Raw genomic sequence first — 23,195 nt, 5'->3', positions numbered from 1 at the left:
CCAGTGGTTAGAAAACTCACTTGTGGAACTGGGAGATCCCAGTTCAGTCCCCCACCCCCTGCCCCCCCGCTTGATGGAGAAAAGGGATTTAAACAGTTGAGTGCCCAAACCACTTGTCTGTGGGGGTATTTTGGTATGGGTCTCTCTGTCTCTCTCTCCCCTATTGTAGTTGTTCTACATTTATAAATAATTAGTCCTTGGATCAGGGACTTGAATTTGGCCTCCCACAACCTAGGTGAGTCCCTAATCACCAGGCTTATAGAGTCATTCTCTCTCTTTTCCTTTCCCAGTGACTGTCCATTGTCATTCACAATGGCAATTCATAGGCTTGTTTACAGTTGAAATGCTACAGCAGCATAGCTGTAGAGTTGAGGCTCCACAATGACAGCGTAGTTAATCCACCTCCAATGGAAGAACTCTGTCGACCTAGCATTGTCTACAGTGAGGGTTTGTTCAGCTTGACTATGTTGTGCAGGGGTGTGGATTTTTCACATCCCTGAGTGATAGAGCTGGGTTGACTCAGGGCTTGTCTACACTGGCAATTTATAACACTGCAACTTTCTCGCTCAGGTGTGTGTGTGTGTGTGTGTGTGTGTGAGAAAGAGAGAGAAACCCCCTTCCTCCTGCCCCCCCCCCCCCCAGCGCAGCAAGTTTCAGTACTGTAAAGTGCCAGTGTAAACAGTGCCCCAGTGCTGGAAACCACGCCTCTTGTTGAGGTGGTTTTTTCAGAGTGCTGGGAAAGCTCTCACTGCGCTGCGACCACACAAGCCACGTTAAAGTGCTGCTTGCTGCAATGCTTTAGCATTGCCAGTGTAGACTAGCCCTTAACTTTTGAGTGTATACCTGGCCATAGTCTTTCAAGACTAGGAATGAAAATGACAGCACCCATTCCTCAAGGCTTTGGGCTGGTCTCTGCCAGGGGCTTACACTGGCATAGCTACATCTCTTGGGTGTAAAAAATTCACCTCCCCCCTCCCCTGAGAAACGTAGTTATGCCGTGCTAACTCCTGGGGTAGACAGTGCTATATTGAAGGGAAAATTCTTCCTGACCTATATACTGCTTCTCAGGGAAGTGGATTTCCTACTTCCTCTTGGTATAAGTAGTGTCTACACTGAAGCACTACAGTGCCACAGCTGGCACTGAAGCTATACCAATGTAGCAGTTTAAGTGTGACAAACCCTGACTCTTCATACTCGCAATACCTTGTTTTATTCTGAGACATATGTACTCTGGAAAGGGTTTGCTTTTATAGCTATGCCAGCAAACCCTCCTAGTAGAGATGCAGCTTCACTGCTATATCTCAGTTCCTCCAACAAAATAAGCTGTATCAACAACAGAACCTTTTATGGTGGTATAGCTGCATCAGTGTGACTTCCCCCCATTCCCAAACAAAATAGCTGTGCTGGCAAAACTATTAGTGTTGTCGGAGAAAAACAGAGTTCTCACTCTCAAGTTGGGTGCAGCAAGTCAGATACTTTATCTCTAGCAATTGTGTGGAGGGGGAGAGCAGAACAGGTCTCTCACCAGGTAAACAATTACAGCAAGCATTTATACCTTTTGTTATATACAATAATGGGCGACAGCTGCATTTTGTTTATACATATGTCCTCCTGATATCTTTTTTTTTTCCTAAACAATTTAGACTATAGTCTACATTCCATACTTATCTAACACAAGGTCACAACAACTTCTCATACAGTTCTTTCCCACTCGCCTCACACAATCCTCACTTCTACAAATCTCGCATTATTAGGGTTGCAGTAGCCTGACTCTTGCTCACACAAGGGGACTGTTTGAATATGAAATCCCCTTCAAATCTGTCAGTTCTTTCCCTACTTCCACAGTGAGAACCAGGTCACAGTCTCTGCACTAATTCAGTCTTTGTGCCTTTGCCATCAGAATGGTCCAGTAGTACTCTGCATCCTGCTGGTAATAGATGGAGGCTGGACTAATGATAGTGCTTCCAACTTTGGAGTAGAGCTTGGGACCCTGTTCCCAAGAGGAACTTGGGAGAAGGTCTGGGAACAAAATACACGTAATGAGGGTAAACAGAAATTTTGCCCAGGAGAGTGGACTGACTTGTTCTTGGAGCCACTGTCTCTTTCCTTTCAGGGGGTTGAGGAACAAAGGAACAGAGTGACTCAAAGAACACTGCTCCTGAACTGCTTGCTCTTTTTGAGAGGGATGGGAGGGGCAGGAAAACTATGGCTCAGGTGTCATTTCTCAAAAGGAGGAATCAGAAAGGCACAGCAACTGTAGTTCCACCGTGCTGCCAAGAAAAAGGGGGACCTTTGGGGGCTTGGGAGAGGAGCCCAGAATATATTAACTGGAGTGTGGGGATGTCAGAATTGAGTTTTACCTGGGGAGGAATGGGGTGCAGAACACTGAGGGATTTGAGGGGCAATTTGGTTTATTGATGGAGTGAAGCTATAACAATGTGCATTAAGTACGTGTGGCCTTACACAGGGTGTGGCTCAAACCCTGGTTGAAAATACTGGAGCCAGCATATTCTTCTTTTTGAAAGATGTGATTTTTGTAGCACTTTTTCTTTTTAGTGACTCTCAACCCGGGGCCAACTTAACAATCAAACTTGAATCCTGGAGGGCACTGCATCTAGCTTCTGTTGGTCCAGTTATAGGCTCTTGGTGAAGCAGGACCTGAAGGAGTGGGGAAACTGTTCTTGCTGTGTATGCCTCACCTTAAGTCCCACATCTTCTGTTTGTTATGTTGAAAGTCGCAGCTGTCACATGCAATCTTATTTTATGATTAATAAGCAATGGGAGCGAACGCGGCAAATAAAATCATGTAAATATCCTTGGTACTAAAGAACAAATGAAGAACTGTGTGTGTATCATGTGTCCTTGCAGTATACTGAATCTAACATTTTATTCATGAAGTGTTATGGATACTTAGCAAAATATGTGGGAAGACTAAGTCCTTGCCTTGAGCATGCAGTCTGCAGTCGCAACCCAGTTAAGGCGCTGATAGCATTGAAAGACAAACCAATAATGGTTTTTATGGAGGAATTTCAAGTTAAGAGCTTGCTAGTCCAGAGTGAAACTTTTTAAGGAAGAAGAGACGACAAGTCATGAAGTTGTGGATAGGAGGGGAAAATGTAATGAGCCAGTTTTCCATTAAGCAATGGCTGCTCCTTCAAATACTTCACTAATTTATGATGTAGAAAATGACCCACAAACATTCTTCAAGTCAGGTTAGTCCAGAAGAGGGACAAATTTTGGGGGGAATGGTATTGATGCAGTTATTTTTCTTTTTTTTTTTGTGCGTCTTGTTTAGCGTATTTTGTTGGAGCAGTAATGAATTGTATGATACTACATAATATAAGACTTAAATCAGAGCTTGCTTTAGCCCTTGAACTTAGGGGACAGGCTCATTTTGCAGAACTGTCATGCATCTGGGAAAACACATTATTTTGTTTGTTTGGTTGTTGTTTTTGGTTTGTTGCAAGGAAACTGTGTTCCCGTGAACCTGTTGCTCGGGGGGTTGGGGGAAATGGACACTTTTTAAACCAGCTCCCAGTTCAGTCCCACTAAGAGCAGCCCAGCTACTTATGCATTAATGGACATGAATGAAACTTCAGGAGAAGTGGTGTCTTCTATTTGAGTATGTTACTAGCATTTTTGCCTAATGTTGCTTTAAAGGAAAATCATTGCTGCCCAGCCATGATACTCTGCAACACCTGAGAGGCAGCTTGGGCAGATTTTAATTGAACTGAAAGTTGAATAGGAAATTGGGTTAAGGCTCCCAATTCAGTTTAATGCAATAAGCTTTATAGGAGCAGTTACCTGAGACCCATCTAGTGACAGGGATGAGCAGTGACAGTGCAAAGAAACCTGTAGTTCTTATGTGAATTTAAGGAAAACAACATCTGTCATCTAGCCAAATACCAGATGGGTTGCAGGGGTAAATTAGGCAAGGCAGGTAAGTGGAAGCTGAACAAGTGAGAAAAATATTTAAGGACATGTCTTCACTAACAACGTGGCTGTGTAGTCATGGCACCAGCGCTGGGAGAGAGCTCTCCAAGCACTGTAAAAAACCCATCTTCATGAGGGTGGTAGCTTCCAGTGCTGGGAGTGCAGCTCCTAGCGCTGGTACACTGTGTACACTGCCACTTTACAGCACTGAAACTTGCATCACTCAGGGGTATGTTTTTTCGTACCTATGAGCAAGAAGTTTTCAGTGCTGTAAAGTGGCAATGTAGACAAGGCCGAAGTGTAATTAAGTGGGCTGGCTGGCAGGGAAGAGTTGAGGAAGAAGGAGATGCTGACTATGCATACTTAGCTGGATAGAGGAGGGGCTAACAGGTGGTAGGCAAAGTATTGAAAATGGATAGAGGAGCTGCTCTTTTGCTTTATTTGAGAAAACAGTGGGTAGCAGTGTGACTGGAGTTTTGGAATCCCCTCTCAAAAGTGGCCATGGTGTACCAAGATTTAGTTCCTCATGGCCCTATAGCAGGTGAGGGTCCCAGAAAGACTTGTGAGGGTCCAATACAGAGAATCTAGTCATCGTTTGCCAGACTTGCCACTAGACGGATCAGAAAATGGGATTCTTTTTCTTTTGAACACTTTGGCTTTTGTTGAAATCTTCCTATATAAAAAACAAATTTTTTTCAGTTGCTGAAACCTAGAAAGCTTTTGAGGAAAACACACACACCTCAAAAATTTTCACTGAGTCAAAAATCCAATGTTCCATGGGGGAAAAATATTTCATAAGAATTTGTCTGACCATACTTTCCACTGATAAATCTACCCTTCCTGGACTCCAGAGTGTGGGCAATGAGAGGGAATGGGATCACAGAGGAAATGAATATGTGAGTGGAAATTAGTTCTAAACAGCCTTGTGCTGACTTGTGCCTTGTCCACCATGAGTCTGGATGTACTTTCATCAGTTCTGTGCAGACCTCTGACCATTTTAATCTCACTGTTTTAAATAAAACTAAATTGAGAGGTGTTTCATATTCACAACTTAACGTGGGAGTTGAAAGTCGGAAAGTGGGAGTTGAAAGTCCCCATTTAGGCCATAAAGGGCAATCTGGGTCTCCAAACGTGGATTATGGAGTTAGAAAAGGGAGTGTTGGTTTTCTAAAAGCTTTTTTAATAATGAAGAAGAACTGGAATCTGGTACCATGTGAGGATGTAACCTGGTGAGCTGCTTAGTCGGAAGGAGTGCTCCAATAGCCTACTAATGACCACTTCGTTATGAGTTATTACTGTAAAGATAGCTAATATTTATTTTTTCCCCTTTCCCCCTTCTATAGTGGTCACAGGAGCTACTGATGGAATTGGAAAAGCCTATGCAGAACAAGTAAGCCTTTTTATTCCTTTAAAATGATCAAAACTGCTATGAACTCTATCCAGACCCAGTGAAAGTGAAATAGTATAGTGTCATCCTGTCTCATGCAAATGCACGCTAATTCTCTCAGAGATCAGTATTACCTGAAATGCCTCCACTTGTATTTTAGACTGAAATGCAGAATATGGAGTACAAATTCAGATACCTATATACTGTTACATGTACTCTTTCTTGGCTTTTGGGCTAGACAGAGAATCTGGACTGCAGTAGAACAAATAAAGGAATCTAATATAGCTGATTAGGTAACAGTTAATTTTGTTATTAACTGTGTTGTTGTTACGCTATAAAGAAATAATTTAGTCTATTTGAATTAAACATGGGTTTAAGAGCCTGAATTCTAATTCCCAAGTTCTGCCACTGACCTTGCTCTGTGGAGTTGGGAAAAATACATAACCCCTGCCTCAGTTTCCCTATCTATAAATGTAAATATTCACCTACTTCAGAGCAGAGTTGTTGAAGATCCTTTGTAAGTCTCTTTGTGGTGGGGCAGTAAAGTACTGGTACTCAGTTTTATTTTTTCTTCATCTCTAGCTATTTTAAATAATAATTTCTATATCTTACTTTCTCTGTTGCCAGTCAATATATATTTTGTAGTGTTTGACCCAAGTTTCATCTTTTCTTAAGGGTGATGCAGTGATCTATTGCACACATTGTGATTGAACTGCTCTGTATCTCTTTTGTTTCTTTCAGCTAGCAAAGCATGGAATGAATGTGGCTCTTATCAGCAGATCTCAAGAAAAACTAGAACAAGTTGCCAGTGAAATAAGTATGTGAATAAACTCTCTTACATTTCAAAATTAACACATGAAAGCTAAGATATAGCTCCTTTGGCCTCTCCAATTCCACATGAAGACAATTTTATAATAATTAATGGATAGTTTTAAAATATTCTATAAACCTTAATTTTACATTCTTAATAATCTTACATCAGTTTCACATAACACTTAAAAAACTTCATGAATATGGTAAAAAGACAAGTGCCTAACTGATCAAATTTGTACAGTTCTTATTATCTCATTTCCAAGAGCAATTGGGGGTTAATTCTAGAATGAGATCTTCAAAACTGTGCTTTCTCCTGGAACTCAAAACAATCCTAAACATATCTCCTTATGCTAGTCACAAGTTGCATTGCCTCCCTCTGGTTTTTCAAGTAAAGAAATATGTAAGTTAAGATTAGTGATAGTGGGACAAATTCATCCGTGGTGTAACTCTGCTGATGTCAAAGAAATTACACTAGGTAGAAGTAGTCACATAACTTTTAAAATATTATTATAAATGGAGCTGGTAGTGATGCTGTATTGAAGATTGCAGAACACTTTCCATTACAAGACTGTTTTCAGTTGCTTATAACTTGGCCAAACTAGCTGTTTAGTCTGAAATTTTCCATGCCAAGTCTCATCTTCGGGCTGAATTGTTTTGGAAAGTTTCAGCAAAAAAAAATCAGTCATTTCTGAAAATAAGGTTGAGGGAAATGTTTTGCAGATGTTAAATTACTGCAAATGTTTTGTTGAGGAGCTCTAGCACTTACATCCATGCTTTGCAGCAGATACTTGAAATTTGGGAAGGAGTTAACCTGGAGCCAGATAGGTGCCTTTTACTCTCGCTGTTAAAATTATATACAAATTTGGCTAAGTTATAAGTCTGTTTGAAAATTGCCAACTGCATGTGTTCAGCGGAGGCTTTTTAGATGTTGACATTTAATTTCTCAAACATTCCATTTGCGCTGAGCATATTCCACTCAGGACTGCAGAGACTGAGCAGGACTCTTCCTACAGTTGCTGCTCCTGGCACCAGATCAAGGAGACTGTCTTTCCAGTTTTCTTACTGCTACCTGTATTGTTCGCCAGGCAACGTGGAGGAGAAGGAAGAAGCAGACAGACCAGAGAAGGGATCTGTTAGGAGATGGGACAGAAAAATCAGTAACCATTACTGCACACTCTGCTCCAGAAAGTGGAATAGAACCCAGGATTCCTCTTAGAATACGTGTCACTGTAGTTGCACATGTGCTTCTTGTGTGTGGGCTCAGAATCTTTTGTAGAGCAGTGTCCAGTGGGGCCACACCTGCATCTTATGCTGCCTTATATGAGGAAATAAAGGGTGGAGCGGAGTGGCACCACCCCACCCTCTTACCACTTGGGTCAGTGGGACAGAAACTGGACTATATTCAATCCACTTCTGATATCCAAAACTTTCTCCAGTAAAGAAATGTCATCTTCATTTCTCCCTTTTTATTAATTTATTTGTAAAATTCCTGTTGGGCTGTCTCTCCAAGCCAAAAAAAAAAAAAAAGTATCTAGGGCAAACGGGAGGAGACAAACCCCTTGTACAGTGGGGCAAGATGATTTTACACCAGCCGCTAGCTATGGCAGATTCTAAACTTACTGGATTTAAACCCTGTCCTTCCTGCAATGGAGTATTACCCGTCATAGATGAACCCAGCAGATGCCTGTTCTGTTCCATGGAAATACACATCCTAGCTAAGTGTGCTGTTGCCACTCTTTTTCATCCCACAACTGAAAATCTTAAAACACAAGATTTAAACGAGACCGTGGAGAAATCCATGACCATAGCATCAGATCCAGGAGTGCAGATATCCTCTGTACAGGAAGTGAAGAGATGATGTTTGGCAAGTGCTCTAACAACTGATCACCACATCCCCATTTCCAGTAAGAAAGAGAAGGCAATGAAGGTGCCAAACCCATTGGTGCCATTGTAAGGATCCCTGATACTAGCCAAATCTTGTCAGCACTGAAGGCCTGAGCACTGACTAAGGAGCAGAGGTGCTGGCTTCATCCTCTGGAGTGGAAAGGTACTTCTCCAACAAGCACAAATAAAGAGTGTACTGTGCAATGTGTCTGTCCCATGCAGAGGATTCTACTGAGAGAGAAGACCTCAAAATTCTCAACATCAAGGACAGCAACAAGACAGTGGTAGGGACATCGAGGTTGTGGTAGACAGGTCCACCAGTACAGATACTGGCACAGAGATCTGTGCCAGTTTCCTGGTTTTGAGATATGCCCTTGACAGTCCACTCGCATTGCTCCAGACCTGGCCCTGGCCCTGGCCCCACTACCATCAGAGCTGGAACTGCACTCATCAGCACCACCATTCTCAAAGGTCTAATTCTTCTTGATGACTTATGCAGGGAGCCATTGCCTTGAAAGACACGTGGCACCAAGTCCCCATGTAGAACTGACAATTGGTGGGTCCTTGCGGTCAAACTATTCCAATTGAATGCACCACCTTGGGCATATTGGCCCTCCTGGGGCCTGCCCTTGCTTAGATCCCTGAGCAGGATGACTTCACATATCTTGATGAACAGGAGAGCTCAGTTGCCACTGGTATTGCTGTGAAGGGGACCCTCATCAGAACAGCGGGGAACCCCCAAGGATGTGGCAGAAGTAGTGAGAGAGAGACACACTAGCTCCCCTCCCCACTGAAGGTGCCCTTTTCCTCTCCAGATGAAGCAGTCACTGTGGCCCCAACACCAGCTGTCAATGACTTCAGCGTTCTAAGAGTTAGTATCGAGGATAGCTGAGACACTAGATGTTGAAACGCCAGTGATCCAAGAAGACACACCCAAGCTATTCAACATCCTCAATACTCAGGGCATCCTGGACCCAGCGAGGGTTCTTTGGCGTTCCTTGGCCTCACTTCTGCTGACCTCCAAGTAAGTGGAAAAATAATACCAGTTTCCACTCAAGGGCTTTGAGCAATTTTGTCCATCCAACACCAGGGTTGTTTGTTATCTCTACTGTCCAGAAGAAAACCAGATCCATAAAAGAAACTCCAAAAGACAAGGACCCCAAAAAGCTGGACCTGGTCAGTTGAAAGGCCTATTCCTCAGCTTTTAGTTTTCCATTATGAACTAGTGGGCTATTTTTGCAAAATAGAACTTTCCGATATATGGGCGGGGGTAACCCTCTTCTGACTGTGACTTGTGCAGGACTGCATGGAACAGCTGAGGGATTCCATCAAACAGGGCCAAATGGTACCCGCCTCTGCTTGATGGCCATTGCAGTTGCAATGTGCTGGGCCTTTTGGCTTCAGACATCTGGTTTGCCAAGGGAAGTCGAAGCCACAACTGAGGACTTGTCCTTCGAGGGTATGGACTTATTTAGCTCAAGAACAGAAAAGGCATTACATTGCCTAAAGATACCAGGGTGACACTCGGATACCAGGTCATTTTCAGCACAGTACCATACTACAATCTCTCTTCTGGTACCAGCCAGCTCAGAGGACATGTTTTTTTCTCACAGTCAACTCAAGTTCGTTCTTAGACAAGTGACTTTGAGGGTTGTGGAGGTGCCCATCATCTTCCTCCTCCATCCATCCAGCAGATTTGATGAGACTGTGAAGACCATTGCCAAGCAGACCTTTGGAAACTGTCACCCCTTTCCATTAGCCTTAGGTGAAAATAACAGCTGATGAATGAGTGTTGGACATCATTGCTCATGACTACACCATCCAGTTTACTTCCCTTCTCCCTCTCCTTCCCCGTTCTCCATCCTTCTTTGGGGTCCTTTCTTGTGAGCCCCTTTTACTACTTTCTTGTGAGTGACCTTGTTACTTCACGTACAAGCTGTAAAAGAGTACAGGGAAAGAGGTTTTTACTCCTGCTATTTCCTTATTCTGAAATAAAAAGGAGGTTGTTATCCTATCCTAGACCCAGAAGAAACTGAACAAATTTGTATCCCTCTCTAGATTTGGGATAGTAATGCTTGCCTCCGTCACTTCACTCCAAGCCCAGGTCTGGTTTGTGGCTCTTGACTTACAGGATGCGTACTACCACATCGCTGTTCACTCAGCCCCACAGGAAGTCCCTAAGATTCACAGTGGGGATGAACTCTTACTAGTACATACTACTCACCTTTGTACTCTTCATTGGACTGAATCTTCATAAAATATCTAGACATAGTGCCAATGCTTCTAAAAAAGAAAGGCCTTCACATCTACCCATATTTCAGTGATTTGTTAATCAGAGGCAAATCACGTCAGGAACTCTAATAGGTCTTAAATGTATCCTCTTTGTTTACTTGGCTGGGTCTCCTGGTAAACTGTCACCCTCTCAGATGTTAGTCAGGAGCTAGGCTAGATTCCACCGTACCCAGTGCTTACGTACCCCAAGACAGATTATTCATGTTCTGGCTGTCCCAGAGCACAGTGATTTCCATCCTGACAATGATAGTACTGACCAGACTTATGATGGTAGGTCGCATGTCTGAATGTACATAGACTCATAGACTCTAGGACTGGAAGGGACCTCGAGAGGTCATCGAGTCCAGTCCCCTGCCCTCATGGCAGGACCAAATACTGTCTAGACCATCCCTGATAGACATTTATCTAACCTACTCTTAAATATCTCCAGCGATGGAGATTCCACAACTTCCCCAGGCAATCTATTCCAGTGTTTAACTACCCTGACAGTTAGGAACTTTTTCCTAATGTCCAACCTAAATCTCCCTTGCTGCAGTTTAAGCCCATTGCTTCTTGTTCTATCATTGGAGGCTAAGGTGAACAAGTTTTCTCCCTCCTCCTGATGACACCCTTTTAGATACCTGAAAACTGCTATCATGTCCCCTCTCAGTCTTCTCTTTTCCAAACTAAACAAACCCAATTCCTTCAGCCTTCCTTCATAGGTCATGTTCTCAAGACCTTTAATTATTCTTGTTGCTCTTCTCTGGACCCTCTCCAATTTCTCCACATCTTTCTTGAAATGCGGTGCCCAGAACTGGACACAATACTCCAGTTGAGGCCTAACCAGCGCAGAGTAAAGCGGAAGAATGACTTCTCGTGTCTTGTTTACAACACACCTGTTAATGCATCCCAGAATCATGTTTGCTTTTTTTGCAACAGTATCACACTGTTCACTCATATTAAGCTTGTGGTCCACTATGCCCCCTAGATCTTTCTGCCATACTCCTTCCTAGACAATCTCTTCCCATTCTGTATGTGTGAAACTGATTGTTCCTTCCTAAGTGGAGCACTTTGCATTTATCTTTATTGAACTTCATCCTGTTTACCTCAGACCATTTCTCCAATTTGTCCAGATCATTTTGAATTTTGACCCTGTCCTCCAGAGCAGTTGCAATCCCTCCTAGTTTGGTATCGTCCGCAAACTTAATAAGCGTACTTTCTATGCCAACATCTAAATCGTTGATGAAGATATTGAACAGAACCGGTCCCAAAACAGACCCCTGCGGAACCTCACTTGTTATACCTTTCCAGCAGGATTGGGAGCCATTAACTACTACTCTCTGAGTACGGTTATCCAGCCAGTTATGCACCCACCTTATAGTAGCCCCATCTAAATTGTACTTTCCTAGCTTATCTATAAGAATATCATGCGAAACTGTATCAAATGCCTTACTAAAGTCTAGGTATGTCACATCCACCGCTTCTCCGTTATCCTATCAAAGAACGCTATCAGATTAGTTTGACATGATTTGTTCTTTACAAATCCATGCTGGCTATTCCCTATCACCTTACCACCTTCCAAGTGTTTGCAGATGATTTCTTTGATTACCTGCTCCATTATCTTCCCTGGCACAGAAGTTAAACTAACTGGTCTGTAGTTTCCTGGGTTGTTTTTATTTCCCTTTTTATAGATGGGCACTATATTTGCCCCCTTCCAGTCATATGTGACTGTTTGCCAGAATTCACCTGAGACCCACTACAGCTTTGGCTCAGGTCAGTCTACTGCATTGCAAAGCATCAGGTGGTCACCCCATGTACTTGCAGCACTGACCCAGGTGACTGCTTCCTGAAAATGTTTAGAAAGTGTTACTCATTAGCTTGTTAAGTTGTAGAGCTCGGGTTCCCACAGTTGTAGCAGTTGGGCCCAACTTGAGGAGGTTAAGAAGTCACAGCATAATCGGCTTTATATTCTTCATACAACATTATTTGCTCAAATTGCACTATTTATTAATGAGGCTCTGCAAAAGTAATCTGGCATTCTTCAACAAAAATACCACTGACCTGTAAAAGGGCTGTTAAGAAATATTATGTTCCATCTGAAGATTCGGAGTTTTTCTCATCCTTCTCCCAACTCTCTAGTTATCAAGGCTGTAAATGAATGTGGAAGACAGCACCATGCTAAATCAATGCCATACAATAAAAATCAGATCTGTTTTTGTTTTGTCACAAATTATATTAATCTGTGATTTTCCAGTTTAGAATTGCCAATTGTCAACTGTTGATAGTGAAATATTGTCACACCAACTATTCAAAGTTCAGTTTATTTATTGAGCATCTACCACCAGAGCAGAGGGGCCAATTCCAGGCAGTAATTGCAGAGAGTCAGCTCCTTGCCAGAACATCTCTTCAGGTCTCTCTGGATGCTGCGCCACAGCTGTTCACTCTATTTCTACATTGTTTGTCATGAGAAGGGTCTCTTCGCTTCAACTCCCAGGATTTTCCAGGAAGGTCCAGAATACAGTCCTCCTTCAACAGCTTAAAATTGTTTGCGGAGAATACAGATAAGTCTCTGCATATGTTAAAAGATTCCACTTCCACTTTGTGCTCTCTGGGAATTTACACACCTGTGCGTAAAAGGAAATTTAGTAAGTCCCAGACAGCTCAGAGATCTCATGCTGCTCAGTTCTCACTCTGAGAGACCTTCCTTCTTACCCCAAAGAGGTAGAGGTTCCAGAAAGAGACTGCCTGTTACACAGGCATTGACGTTGCAATCCTCAATTGTGTTTTGATGGGGTGGTCGAGGTTCTCCTTAACAGCTGCAATTGTTGATGTGCATTCCTCGCTTTGGGGACCTTCTTTCTCGTTTCCAACAAGCTTGGGAGCATATCATTATATACAAATGGGTTTTGGATATCATATCAGCAGGATACTCCATCCACTTTACTTCCCTCCTCCGTCCCACCCCTTTCCTTGCTCATCTTCTTCAGGGACTCCTCTCATGAGCACTTTCTAAAGTAGAAAAGAGACTCCCTCCTGAACTTAGGTGCTATAGAACTAGTCCCTGTACAACAGAGAGAGAAGGGGGTTTATTTCAGGTACTTCCTGGTTCCAAAAAAGAAAAGTGAGTGGAAACCCATTCTAGATCTAAGGCTCCTCAACAGGTTCATAAAGGTACAGATACTCAAAATGGAAACACTGCAAGCAATAATATCATCAGAATCATAGACTTTAAGGCTAGAAGAGATGCACCTAGGGGAATTCTGCACAATGCAGACTTTTGCAGAAATTAACATTGTGTGCGCAGAATTTCCTTTCCCCCACGGAAATGGGCTACAGTGCTGCTAGCTGCCACTAAGGCCCGCTGGACCCAGCAGAGCCCAGCTCAAACAAAGAAGTCACCGCTTGGTGGGGGAAGAGGAGTGAGCTAGAGGGTTTCTGGCAGCTGCAGTTCCCAGCATGCTCTGAAGGCAGGAGGTGGTGTGCAGGAAACTCCATGAAAGCCTGGGATGAAGCATCAGGCTGTTTCTCCCTCTGGATCCCTGAGTTGTGCAGGGTGTGGGAGAAGGTGTGGCTGGGTATCTGGGCCTGGGTAGCCCTGCGGCTGGGCCCTGGGGGGGAGAGGTTGTTAGTGTCTGGCCTCCTGGCTGGGCTCGCAGTGGGAGGGGGGACGGGGACAGAGGAATTAGAACTTTGGTTGTAATAGGGGTTTCTTTAACTCTCTGCTCCTGGGGAAACTTTTGTGTGTGTCTATATTGTTACAGACACACTTGCTGACAGTTATTTTGAAATAAATTACCAAAATAAGTGAAACTGATGTGATTGTATAGTGTTGTTTTGACAAAATTAGCAGAATTTTAGAATATTGTGCGCAGAATTTAATTTGTTGGTGTGGAATTCCCCCAGGAGTAAAGGGACCATCATAATTGTGTAGTCTGACCTCCTGTACTTTGCAGACCCCAGAACCTTGCTCACCTACTTCTGTAATAAACCCATAACCTCTGGCTGAGTTACTGAAATCCTCGAATCATGATTTAAAGACTTCAAATTACAGAGAATCCACTACTTATATTAGTTTAATATAGTGACCTGGCCCTATGCTGCAGAGGAAGGTGAAAGCCCCCCGAGTCTCTGCCAGTCTGACCTGGGGGTGGGAAATTCTTTCCCGACCCCAAATAATGCAATCAGTTGGACCCTGAACATTTTGACAAGACCCAACAACCAGACACCTGGGAAATAATTTTTCTGTAGTAACTCAGAGCCCTCCCTATTTAGTGTGCCATCACCAGCTGTTGGGGATATCTGCTATTAGCATTCACAGATCAGTTACACGCCAACATAGGCAGTTTCATTGTACCATCACCTCCATAAAGTTATCCAGTTCAATCTTGAAGCCAGTTAGGTTTTTGCCCCCACTGCTACCCTTGAAAGGCTGTTCTCACTTATTCTGTACACTTTCTGACCTCCACGAGGTAGCTTTGCTTGCTGATCCTTCCCATCTTCCATTCCTTGTAGGCTTTCTGCTTTCTCTTAATAACCTGTTTGAGATGCTTGCACATCTAGGTTGGTCTGCCACCCTTCCCTACAGAATTTTTCCCCTTGCTTGGAATGCAGGCTTCAGATAACTTTTACAACTTTGATTTAAAGCAATTCCAAGCCTACTCCACATTCAGATCCTTGAGTTCTTCAGTCCAGTCCACTTCCCTAACTAATTCCTTTGTTTTTTAAAGTTTGTCTTTTTGAAATCAAGGACCCCAGTTAGACTTATTTGTATTTATCCTTCCATTTAGTTTAAACTGAATTAGTTCATGATACTTGAAGGTTGTCCCCTACCATAAGCTTTCCTATGAGGTCCTCACTACTCACCCATACAAAATCTAAAATACCATCACCTCTTGTAGGTTCGGCAACTGTCTGAAGGACTCTGTCAGCTAATACATCCAGGAAAGCTGGGCCTTACTATTATTAATAGCACTTGTCCTTCAATCTATATCTGGGAAGTTAGTCTCCCATAATCGCACAACTCTCTGTCCAGATCCAAATTGGAGCCTGGGGGTCTGTGGCAGACCCCAAGCACTATCCCATGGAAGTGTCTGGTAGCTTTCTTCCTCAAAGTAATTTTGACTCAGACTCTGTTTTATCCATTCCATGACTTCTGATTTCATTTCAATCTACCTCATCATTAACATACCATGCTACTCTACCACCTTTATCTTTATTTCTGCCTTTCCTGAACCAGCATATCTACTGGACAGGCACAGCATGGATTTGCTGGTCATGATTCCTCAAGAAACCCTATACTCATTAAATTCCTGGGGAAAGCAATTTAAAGAGTGCAGCCGAGTTCCCTTTTTGATGCCTCTGGCTTAAGTCTTTAGTGATGAAAGCCTCCACTTGCACTTCTCCATCCTCCTCTTGACCAGCTGAAAATTCAAGGAATATGGTCTTCTCAGGAGGCCATCCTATTTATAAACATTGTAGAGCTCAGGTTATATGACTAGCATCAAGGCTTTCCTGTCTCTTCAGAGCTTAACCATCCAGGTGCTGACAGATAACATCTCAAGAATGCTCTATGTCAATAGACAGGGGAAGTCAAGATCCTCTTCACTCTGTCAAGAAGCCAGACATCTTTGTGATTGCAGAGTCCATTATCGCATTACACAAATTTCGCTCCACCTACCTGGTCCATGGAACATCCTGGAAAACCAACTCAGCAGAACTGTGGAAAAACAACATTGTTTGCCTCATAACCTAAGTCGTGCAGAATGCAATGCCATCCACAGCCTCAGAAACCACCCAGACATTATCATCAAAGAGGCTGATAAAGGAGGTGCTGTTGTCGTCATGAACAGGTCTGACTACCAGAAGGAGGCTGCCAGACAACTCTCCAACACCAAATTCTGCAGGCCACTTCCCTCAGATCCCACTGAGGAATACACTAAGAAACTGCACCATCTACTCAGGACATTCCCTACACTAACACCGGAACAAATCAACATACCCTTAGAGCCCCGACCAGGGTTATTCTGTCTACTACCCAAGATCCACAAACCCGGAAATCCTGGACGCCCCATCATCTCGGGCATTGGCACTCTCACTGAAGGCCTATCTGGATATATGGACTCTCTACTCAGACCCTATGCCATCAGCACTCCCAGCTATCTCCGTGACACCACTGATTTCCTGAGGAAACTACAATGCATTGGTGACTTTCCAGAAAACACCATCCTAGGCACCATGGATGTAGAGGCTCTCTACACAAACATCCCACACACAGATGGAATACAGGCTGTCAGGAACAGTATCCCTGATGATGCTATAGCACAATTGGCTGCTGAGCTCTGTGCCTTTATCCTCACACACAACTATGTCAAATTTGATGACAATATATATCTCCAGATCAGTGGCACCGCTATGGGCACCTGCATGGCCCCACAATATGCCAATATTTTATTTTTATGGCTGACCTGGAACAACGCTTCCTCAGCTCTTGTCCACTCACCCCCCCTTCTCTACCTATGCTACATTGATGACATCGTCATCATCTGGACCCATGGGAAGGAGTCTCTGGAAAAATTCCACCACGATTTCAACAGCTTCCACCCCACCATCAACCTCAGCCTGGACCAATCTACACGGAAGGTCCACTTCCTAGACACCACAGTGCAAATAAGTGATAGTCACATTACCACCACCCTATATCGAAAACCTACCGACCGCTATGCCTACCTTCATGCCTCCAGCTTCCATCCCGGGCACATCACACGATCCATTGTCTATCACCAAGCACTGAGGTACAACCGCATCTGCTCTAACTCCTCAGACAGAGACCAACACCTACAAAATCTCCACCAAACATTCTCAAAACTACAATACCCGCATGAGGAAAAAGGAAACAGATCAACAGAGCCAGATGTGTACCCAGAAGCCGCCTACTGCAAGACAAACCCAAGAAAGAAACCAACAGGACTCTACTGGCCATCACATACAGTCCCCAGCTAAAACCTCTCCAACACATCATCAGGGACCTACAACCCATCCTGGACAATGATCCCACACTTTCACAGGCCTTGGGTGGCAGGCCAGTCCTCGCCCACAGGCAACCTGCCAACCTGAAACATATTCTCAGCAGTAACTGCACACCGCACCATAGTAACTCTAGCTCAGGAACCAATCCATGCAACAAACCTCGATGCCAACTCTGCCCACATATCTACACCAGCGACACCATCACAGGACCTAACCAGATCAGCCACACCAGTTCTTTCACCTGCACGTCCACCAATGTAATATATGCCATCATATGCAAGCAATGCCCCTCTGCTATGTACATCGGCCAAACTGGACAGTCGCTATGGAAAAGGATAAACGGGCACAAATCAGATATTAGAAATGGCAATATACAAAAACTTGTAGGAGAATACTTCAACCTCCCTGGCCACACTATAGCAGACATTAAGGTGCCATCCTGCAGCAAAAAAACTTCAGGACCAGGCTTCAAAGAGAAACTGCTGAGCTTCAGTTCATCTGCAAATCTGACACCATCAGCTCAGAATTAAACAAAGACTGTGAATGGCTTGCCAACTACAGAACCAGTTTCTCCTCCCTTGGTTTTCACACCTCAACTGCTAGAACAGAGCCTCATCCTCCCTGATTGAACTACCTCATTATCTCTAGCTTGCCTGCATATATATACCTGCCCCTGGAAATTTCCACTACATGCATCTGAGGAAGTGGGTATTCACCCACGAAAGCTCGTGCTCCAAAACGTCTGTTAGTCTAGAAGGTGCCACAGGACTCTTTGCTGCTTTTACAGATCTAGACTAACACGGCTACCCCTCTGATACTCAACTCAGCAGAGATTTTTCTGAAAATCATGATTAGTTCCTCAAAGACTCAAGTTCTCCAAAACATCTTTCGTGGGTAGGGGTTTCCAAAAGTTAGGCCTATTTGCAACGTATCACAGCATATGTTTAACATTTTGCTACGGAGGTGCATGAACCCACTCTGACAGGTGCTTCCTCATCCCATGGACTCCAAAATTACTGTATGCCTTTCTGCTCATGCCTATGATACTCAGGGCTTTGAGGAAGCAGAGGAAGGATGCAGATCACATCATGATAGCACTGGTACGGGCTAGGCTGTTTTGGTGGCTGGTGAATGTATCCGCACATCCACTAATCATCTTACTGGTTCCGCCCAACCTGCTGCCACAGAACGTGCTGGAGCAGTTGAAGCCAATCTTGTTAGGGAGCAAAGAGAGAAGCTGGGCAGATCCTGCACTTATCTTCTGCTGATTGGTTTGATGTTAAAGTTGGGTAGATGAGTGTTTTGGGGTGCCTGGACCCTTCAATGGTTGCATGGGAAACTTTCCTTTCTTCCCTTTCCGGTTGTAGATGTGAAGGTCACTGAGGCCTAGGAAAAGCATTATTTGTAAACAAACAGCAAGTGGCAAATAACTAAAGTCTAATCTCTTTGCATTGAGTAGGCTTGTATAAAAGCATAAATATATAGCTACACTATCGTCCATTTTCACTTAATGTGCTATGCACTTTAACAAAAATATCCAAACTAAAATGATGCTTTCTATTTGCTGGCTTTGCACAATTGTTATGTAGTGCTAGTTATAGAAGACTAACAAAGCATTGCTGTTAAATTCTAGCTCTGAAAAAATGGTTTCTATATTGAAACTTACAGGAAAATAGCTACTATATCTTTGAGGGTACCCTAGCAATTAAGATGTTCCAAAGGTGCATTTTTTTTTTTAGTTTAATAGCCACACCACCTAGTTTCTGATACAGTATGGTATGGGGCTTAGCAAATGTTTGTTGAATAGCTTCAAAAAATAAAATCAACCTTTCCAAACATGGTGTAAGTTTTTGTTTGTTTTTTTTTTTTTAAAAGGAAACTTTCAACTTCAATCTCATGAAATTGATTAACTTTTTTTAATTGATGTGGCTTTCAACCTTTCCAGACCACTGTACCCCTTTCAGGAATCTGATTTGTCTTGCATACCATAAGTTTCACCTCACTTAAAAACTACTTGCTTGCTTACTTATTTTTACCATATAATTGTAAAATAAATCAATTGGAATATAAATATTGTACTTACATTTCAGTGGATAGTATATAGAGCAGTATAAAACAAGTCATTGTATGACATTTTAGTTTGTACTGACTTTGCTAGTGCTTTTCATGAAGCCTGTTGTAAAACTAGGCAGATATCTAGATGAGTTGATCTGCCCCATGGACTAGTTTTTGTTTGTTTTTCTAATTAGGAAAAAAAGAGTATACTACTTAAACAATTCCTTAAAATATAAGTACCTTCTCCTTTGTTTCTAAAGGCCTTTTCAGGGAGCGTTCTCCTTGCTAACTGATTTTTCACAGAGATTCAGAAATTGACTCAAAATCAAATACACCAGGTATGCTGAACACCATCTTTTGTTAATCATAGGTGTTACTTATAACACTGGTAGGTACCAAATTTTCAGACAGAGGATTTTTTTTCAAGTTGATGGTGTCCATTTTAATGAAAATAATAATTGCTTTTGAATTCTGGTTTTATATGCACATACGGTTTTATACAGTCTACCAAGCAGACAATAGTACAAAAGGTAAGAAGGAATAATTAAAGGACATATGATGTGATGTGCCCTTTCAGACGTAATCAAACTAAAAATAGACATTAATTAGCATGAGGAAGCTATCTGGAAGCAGCAATGTGATAGCTAAAAACACCTTAGTGGGGCAGTTAAAATTATGGTGGGGGGGGGGGAGAGGGAAATTTGTAACATTGTCCATCACAATCCACCAAATGGTGATGAGCTGGAAGCTGTAATCTTCCTGAAAAGACTACTTATAAAAGAGCTGAAGTATTTCCCTAAGCCACCTATGTGAGTATATGCAAATTTATATATGCAAAATTTTATGTTTTTAAGTGGGTCTGTATTTGGAAAAGTCACTAACACCAGACAATTCTTACTAGGTAGGTAGGCACAATTTTTTGGTCATATTTACAACATCCGCGAGATTAAATGGGAATGGAAGGGGAAGTAGTGGAATATTCCTAGCCTCTAACTATAGACCATACTCAGGGCACTTCAAATGCCAATGAGGCTTGGATCAGATTGTGCAGATCTTTGTAATATGATTCTTGTATGCTTTGATCAGCTAAAATAACTGTGGTGACACTTTACTTTGAAGCATGATGATGACTTAACAGGCATTGGGATGAATAGAGAAAGTTCATATGTGGAGCTATTGTTACAGGCTATTTGTAGACTCTTGCAGGCAAACTTTATCAATTTACACTTTATATTTCCACTTATCTTTGTAATTATAAGGGCTAAGCATTTTTATTTTTAAGTTTACAGTCTGGGGCACAAGAATTGGTTTATTGTTTGTAAAGCCTTTTTGATACAAGGTGTTACATATGTTCATTAGTCTAGAATTTACTATGTATTTTGTATTTAAAGGCTAGTTTTCAAAAAGGTATGTCCATAACTGACACGTTAATGTAATGGAATTTTGGGGATAACAAACAGTCAAGTATAAATTTTTTTTTTAAAAATAAGAAAATGGCGTACAAGTACTGTTCACATGCACGTTATAACAACTCAGACTCCCAAGAGTGCTCAAGAGCCTTGTGACTTAGAATAAAATGTATTTCTAACATATTTATTTGAAGATTGAGGGATATGTGAGAAATTAATAAAAATCTAACTTCAGCTTTCAAAAGGTATTGTTCTAAATAACTAGTTACACAGACAGTTGCAGAAAGCTTCTGACCTCTTTACGCACACTTCTGAATAATTGTTCTGCTGCTCATGTTAACACTGAGGGTATGTGTAAACTTGGAGCTGGGGGTCTGATTCCTAGCTAAATAGACATGCTTGCCCTAGCACGCATCAAGCTAGCGTGCTCAAAATACTACTGTAACATGGGCAGCTGTGAGCAGTGGTGTTCAGGTAGATTTGTACTTAGTGTGGCTAGCTTGTGCTGCTGCTCTCTGGTGCCCATCCAACCCTGGCTATGTTGCTATTTTTAGCATACTAGCTTGCTGAGAGCTAGCATGAATGTGTCTCTATGAGCTGGGAATCACACCCATAGCTCCAAGTGTAGACATACCGTAATCTTTCTCACTTGTTTAGCCTGTGTTGAAAAATAGTTGTTAGTCTTTTGATGCAAACTGTCTTTAAAGTTATTTATTTAGGTGATATGTCTAGCTAGTGCTGTATATATGGCAATGCTGTGTATACAGTGAATTTCGCTGGTATAAAATGAAACCAGAAATATTTTCTGGTACTTGACCAAAATATATTTACCTTCTAAATTTAACATAGCAAGCTCTTTCTTAAATCTTACCCAGGCATCTCATTATATATTATGTGCTGAAACTGATACAGTATGACATCCCTACATGGAGCCTTCTGTTGCAAAACAAGCACAGACTGAACTGTTCTATCAACTATAATTTATTTCAACTTCTGTTTATTCCTTAGGTTACCAGTACTGCGCTGTAGAGTTGTATGGAAACATCTGTAACTTGGTAGGCGTCTTGGTAGAAATGCTAGCATACCTGCTATTACATGGACTAGCCAAATTAATGTGCTTTAGTCTGCATCTACAATTAGGGCAGCAGCATTAGCATTGCTATTCCACAGCTGGCACTAAGCCATGTGGGAGTGTATTGCACCATAGCCAGACACTAGATGGTATCTCTTAATTAAAATACTTGGCTGTGTTTGTTTGTGTAGTTTCTTTAAAGCAATAAGTGGTCTACAGAACTGATTATTGATTTTAAAAAAAAGTTTGAATCCCATTTTGTTATATTGAGATAGCAGATGTTTGGGATGTTTTTCCATTTCCCCTAAATCAGTTCTTTTACTAAGTGGTTCAGAAATTAATGTTTTGTGTGTAGCTTTCATGGCTTAGACAATAAGCTGTCTGGTAGCCAGAGGAGTGGGCACAGACTTTAAATGTTTCATAGCAGTATTTCTAATGCAAAAAAGAAGAGCTTGCTCTTGTGGTTGGGATCAGGAAGTACTCTCAATTTACTTCCTAAGGTTAGTAGGCTGTGACTGACAGTCATTTGGTGACTTGCTGCCTGGGGTGAAAGAAGCCCTGGCAGCTAAATGTAATCATTAGGAAGAATGTTTAATTTGGGGTAGGGGGATTGCATTTCACTAGCTCCTTGGTGCTCCAATCAAGGATTGGGTTTGTTGGGCACTGTGCAAAAACAATCTCTTCCCCCCCAGAGAGTTTACAGTCTAGGTTTAATATAGGGTGACCAGATGTCCTGATTTTATAGAGAGAGTCCCGATATTTGGGGCTTTTTCTTATATAGGCTCCTATTACCCCCCACCCTCTGACCCGATTTTTCACACTTGCTGTCTGGTCACTCTAGTTTAATATAACACAGCAGACGAATGCAACTGACAAATTAGAGGTGTAGAGAAAGAGGAGGACAAGACAACAGTAACATTTGTAGCTTTCTCTAAAATTTTCCTACAGCCCTGAGCAGGCCTGGGTAGATGACAGGACCTTCAGGGTCAAATGTCTGGATGAAAAGATGATGTAAATAAAGTGCTGTGAGTTTTTAGGCACCAGCAAACTTCTTAGGAAAAGAAGACCTTATCCAGAGGGGATGAGGGTCCTTCTTGACAAATCCCTTTGCCCATTCATTCCAGCCTCAACTTTTAGAAGTGGAACCAAACTTCTAATATGAAGATCGTCAACGTTTTGGAGAGCTATTAAAACTACGAGTTGGAAGTGTGGTGTAGGTAAGCCAATAGGTGTTGAAGAGTCCTTGGAGTAGACAGAGATTGGTAGGGATATTAAAAAGGAAATTCTGTATCTGGTTTAAAAAAATTCCTCCAATTTTAACTCCTTTGGAAGAGGGACAGATTGA

At 42.3% G+C, this 23,195-nt stretch overlaps 1 protein-coding gene across 3 annotated transcripts in view; it reads left to right on the top strand.

The window, feature by feature from the left end:
- Nucleotides 1-23,195, top strand: part of HSD17B12 (hydroxysteroid 17-beta dehydrogenase 12) — a 224,916-nt gene that overhangs the window by 138,219 nt on the left and 63,502 nt on the right. For all 3 annotated transcript variants that reach the window (XM_030560001.1, XM_030560000.1, XM_030559999.1), the window contains 2 exons: nucleotides 5,277-5,323; nucleotides 6,062-6,137. In XM_030560001.1, the coding sequence (XP_030415861.1) occupies nucleotides 5,277-5,323; nucleotides 6,062-6,137 (123 nt within the window). The remainder of the gene's footprint in view (nucleotides 1-5,276; nucleotides 5,324-6,061; nucleotides 6,138-23,195) is intronic.

Source organism: Gopherus evgoodei, chromosome 4 (assembly GCF_007399415.2).
Source record: "Gopherus evgoodei ecotype Sinaloan lineage chromosome 4, rGopEvg1_v1.p, whole genome shotgun sequence".
Classification (NCBI taxonomy): Eukaryota; Metazoa; Chordata; order Testudines; family Testudinidae; genus Gopherus; species Gopherus evgoodei.
This window is presented reverse-complemented; position numbering and strand designations above follow the sequence as displayed.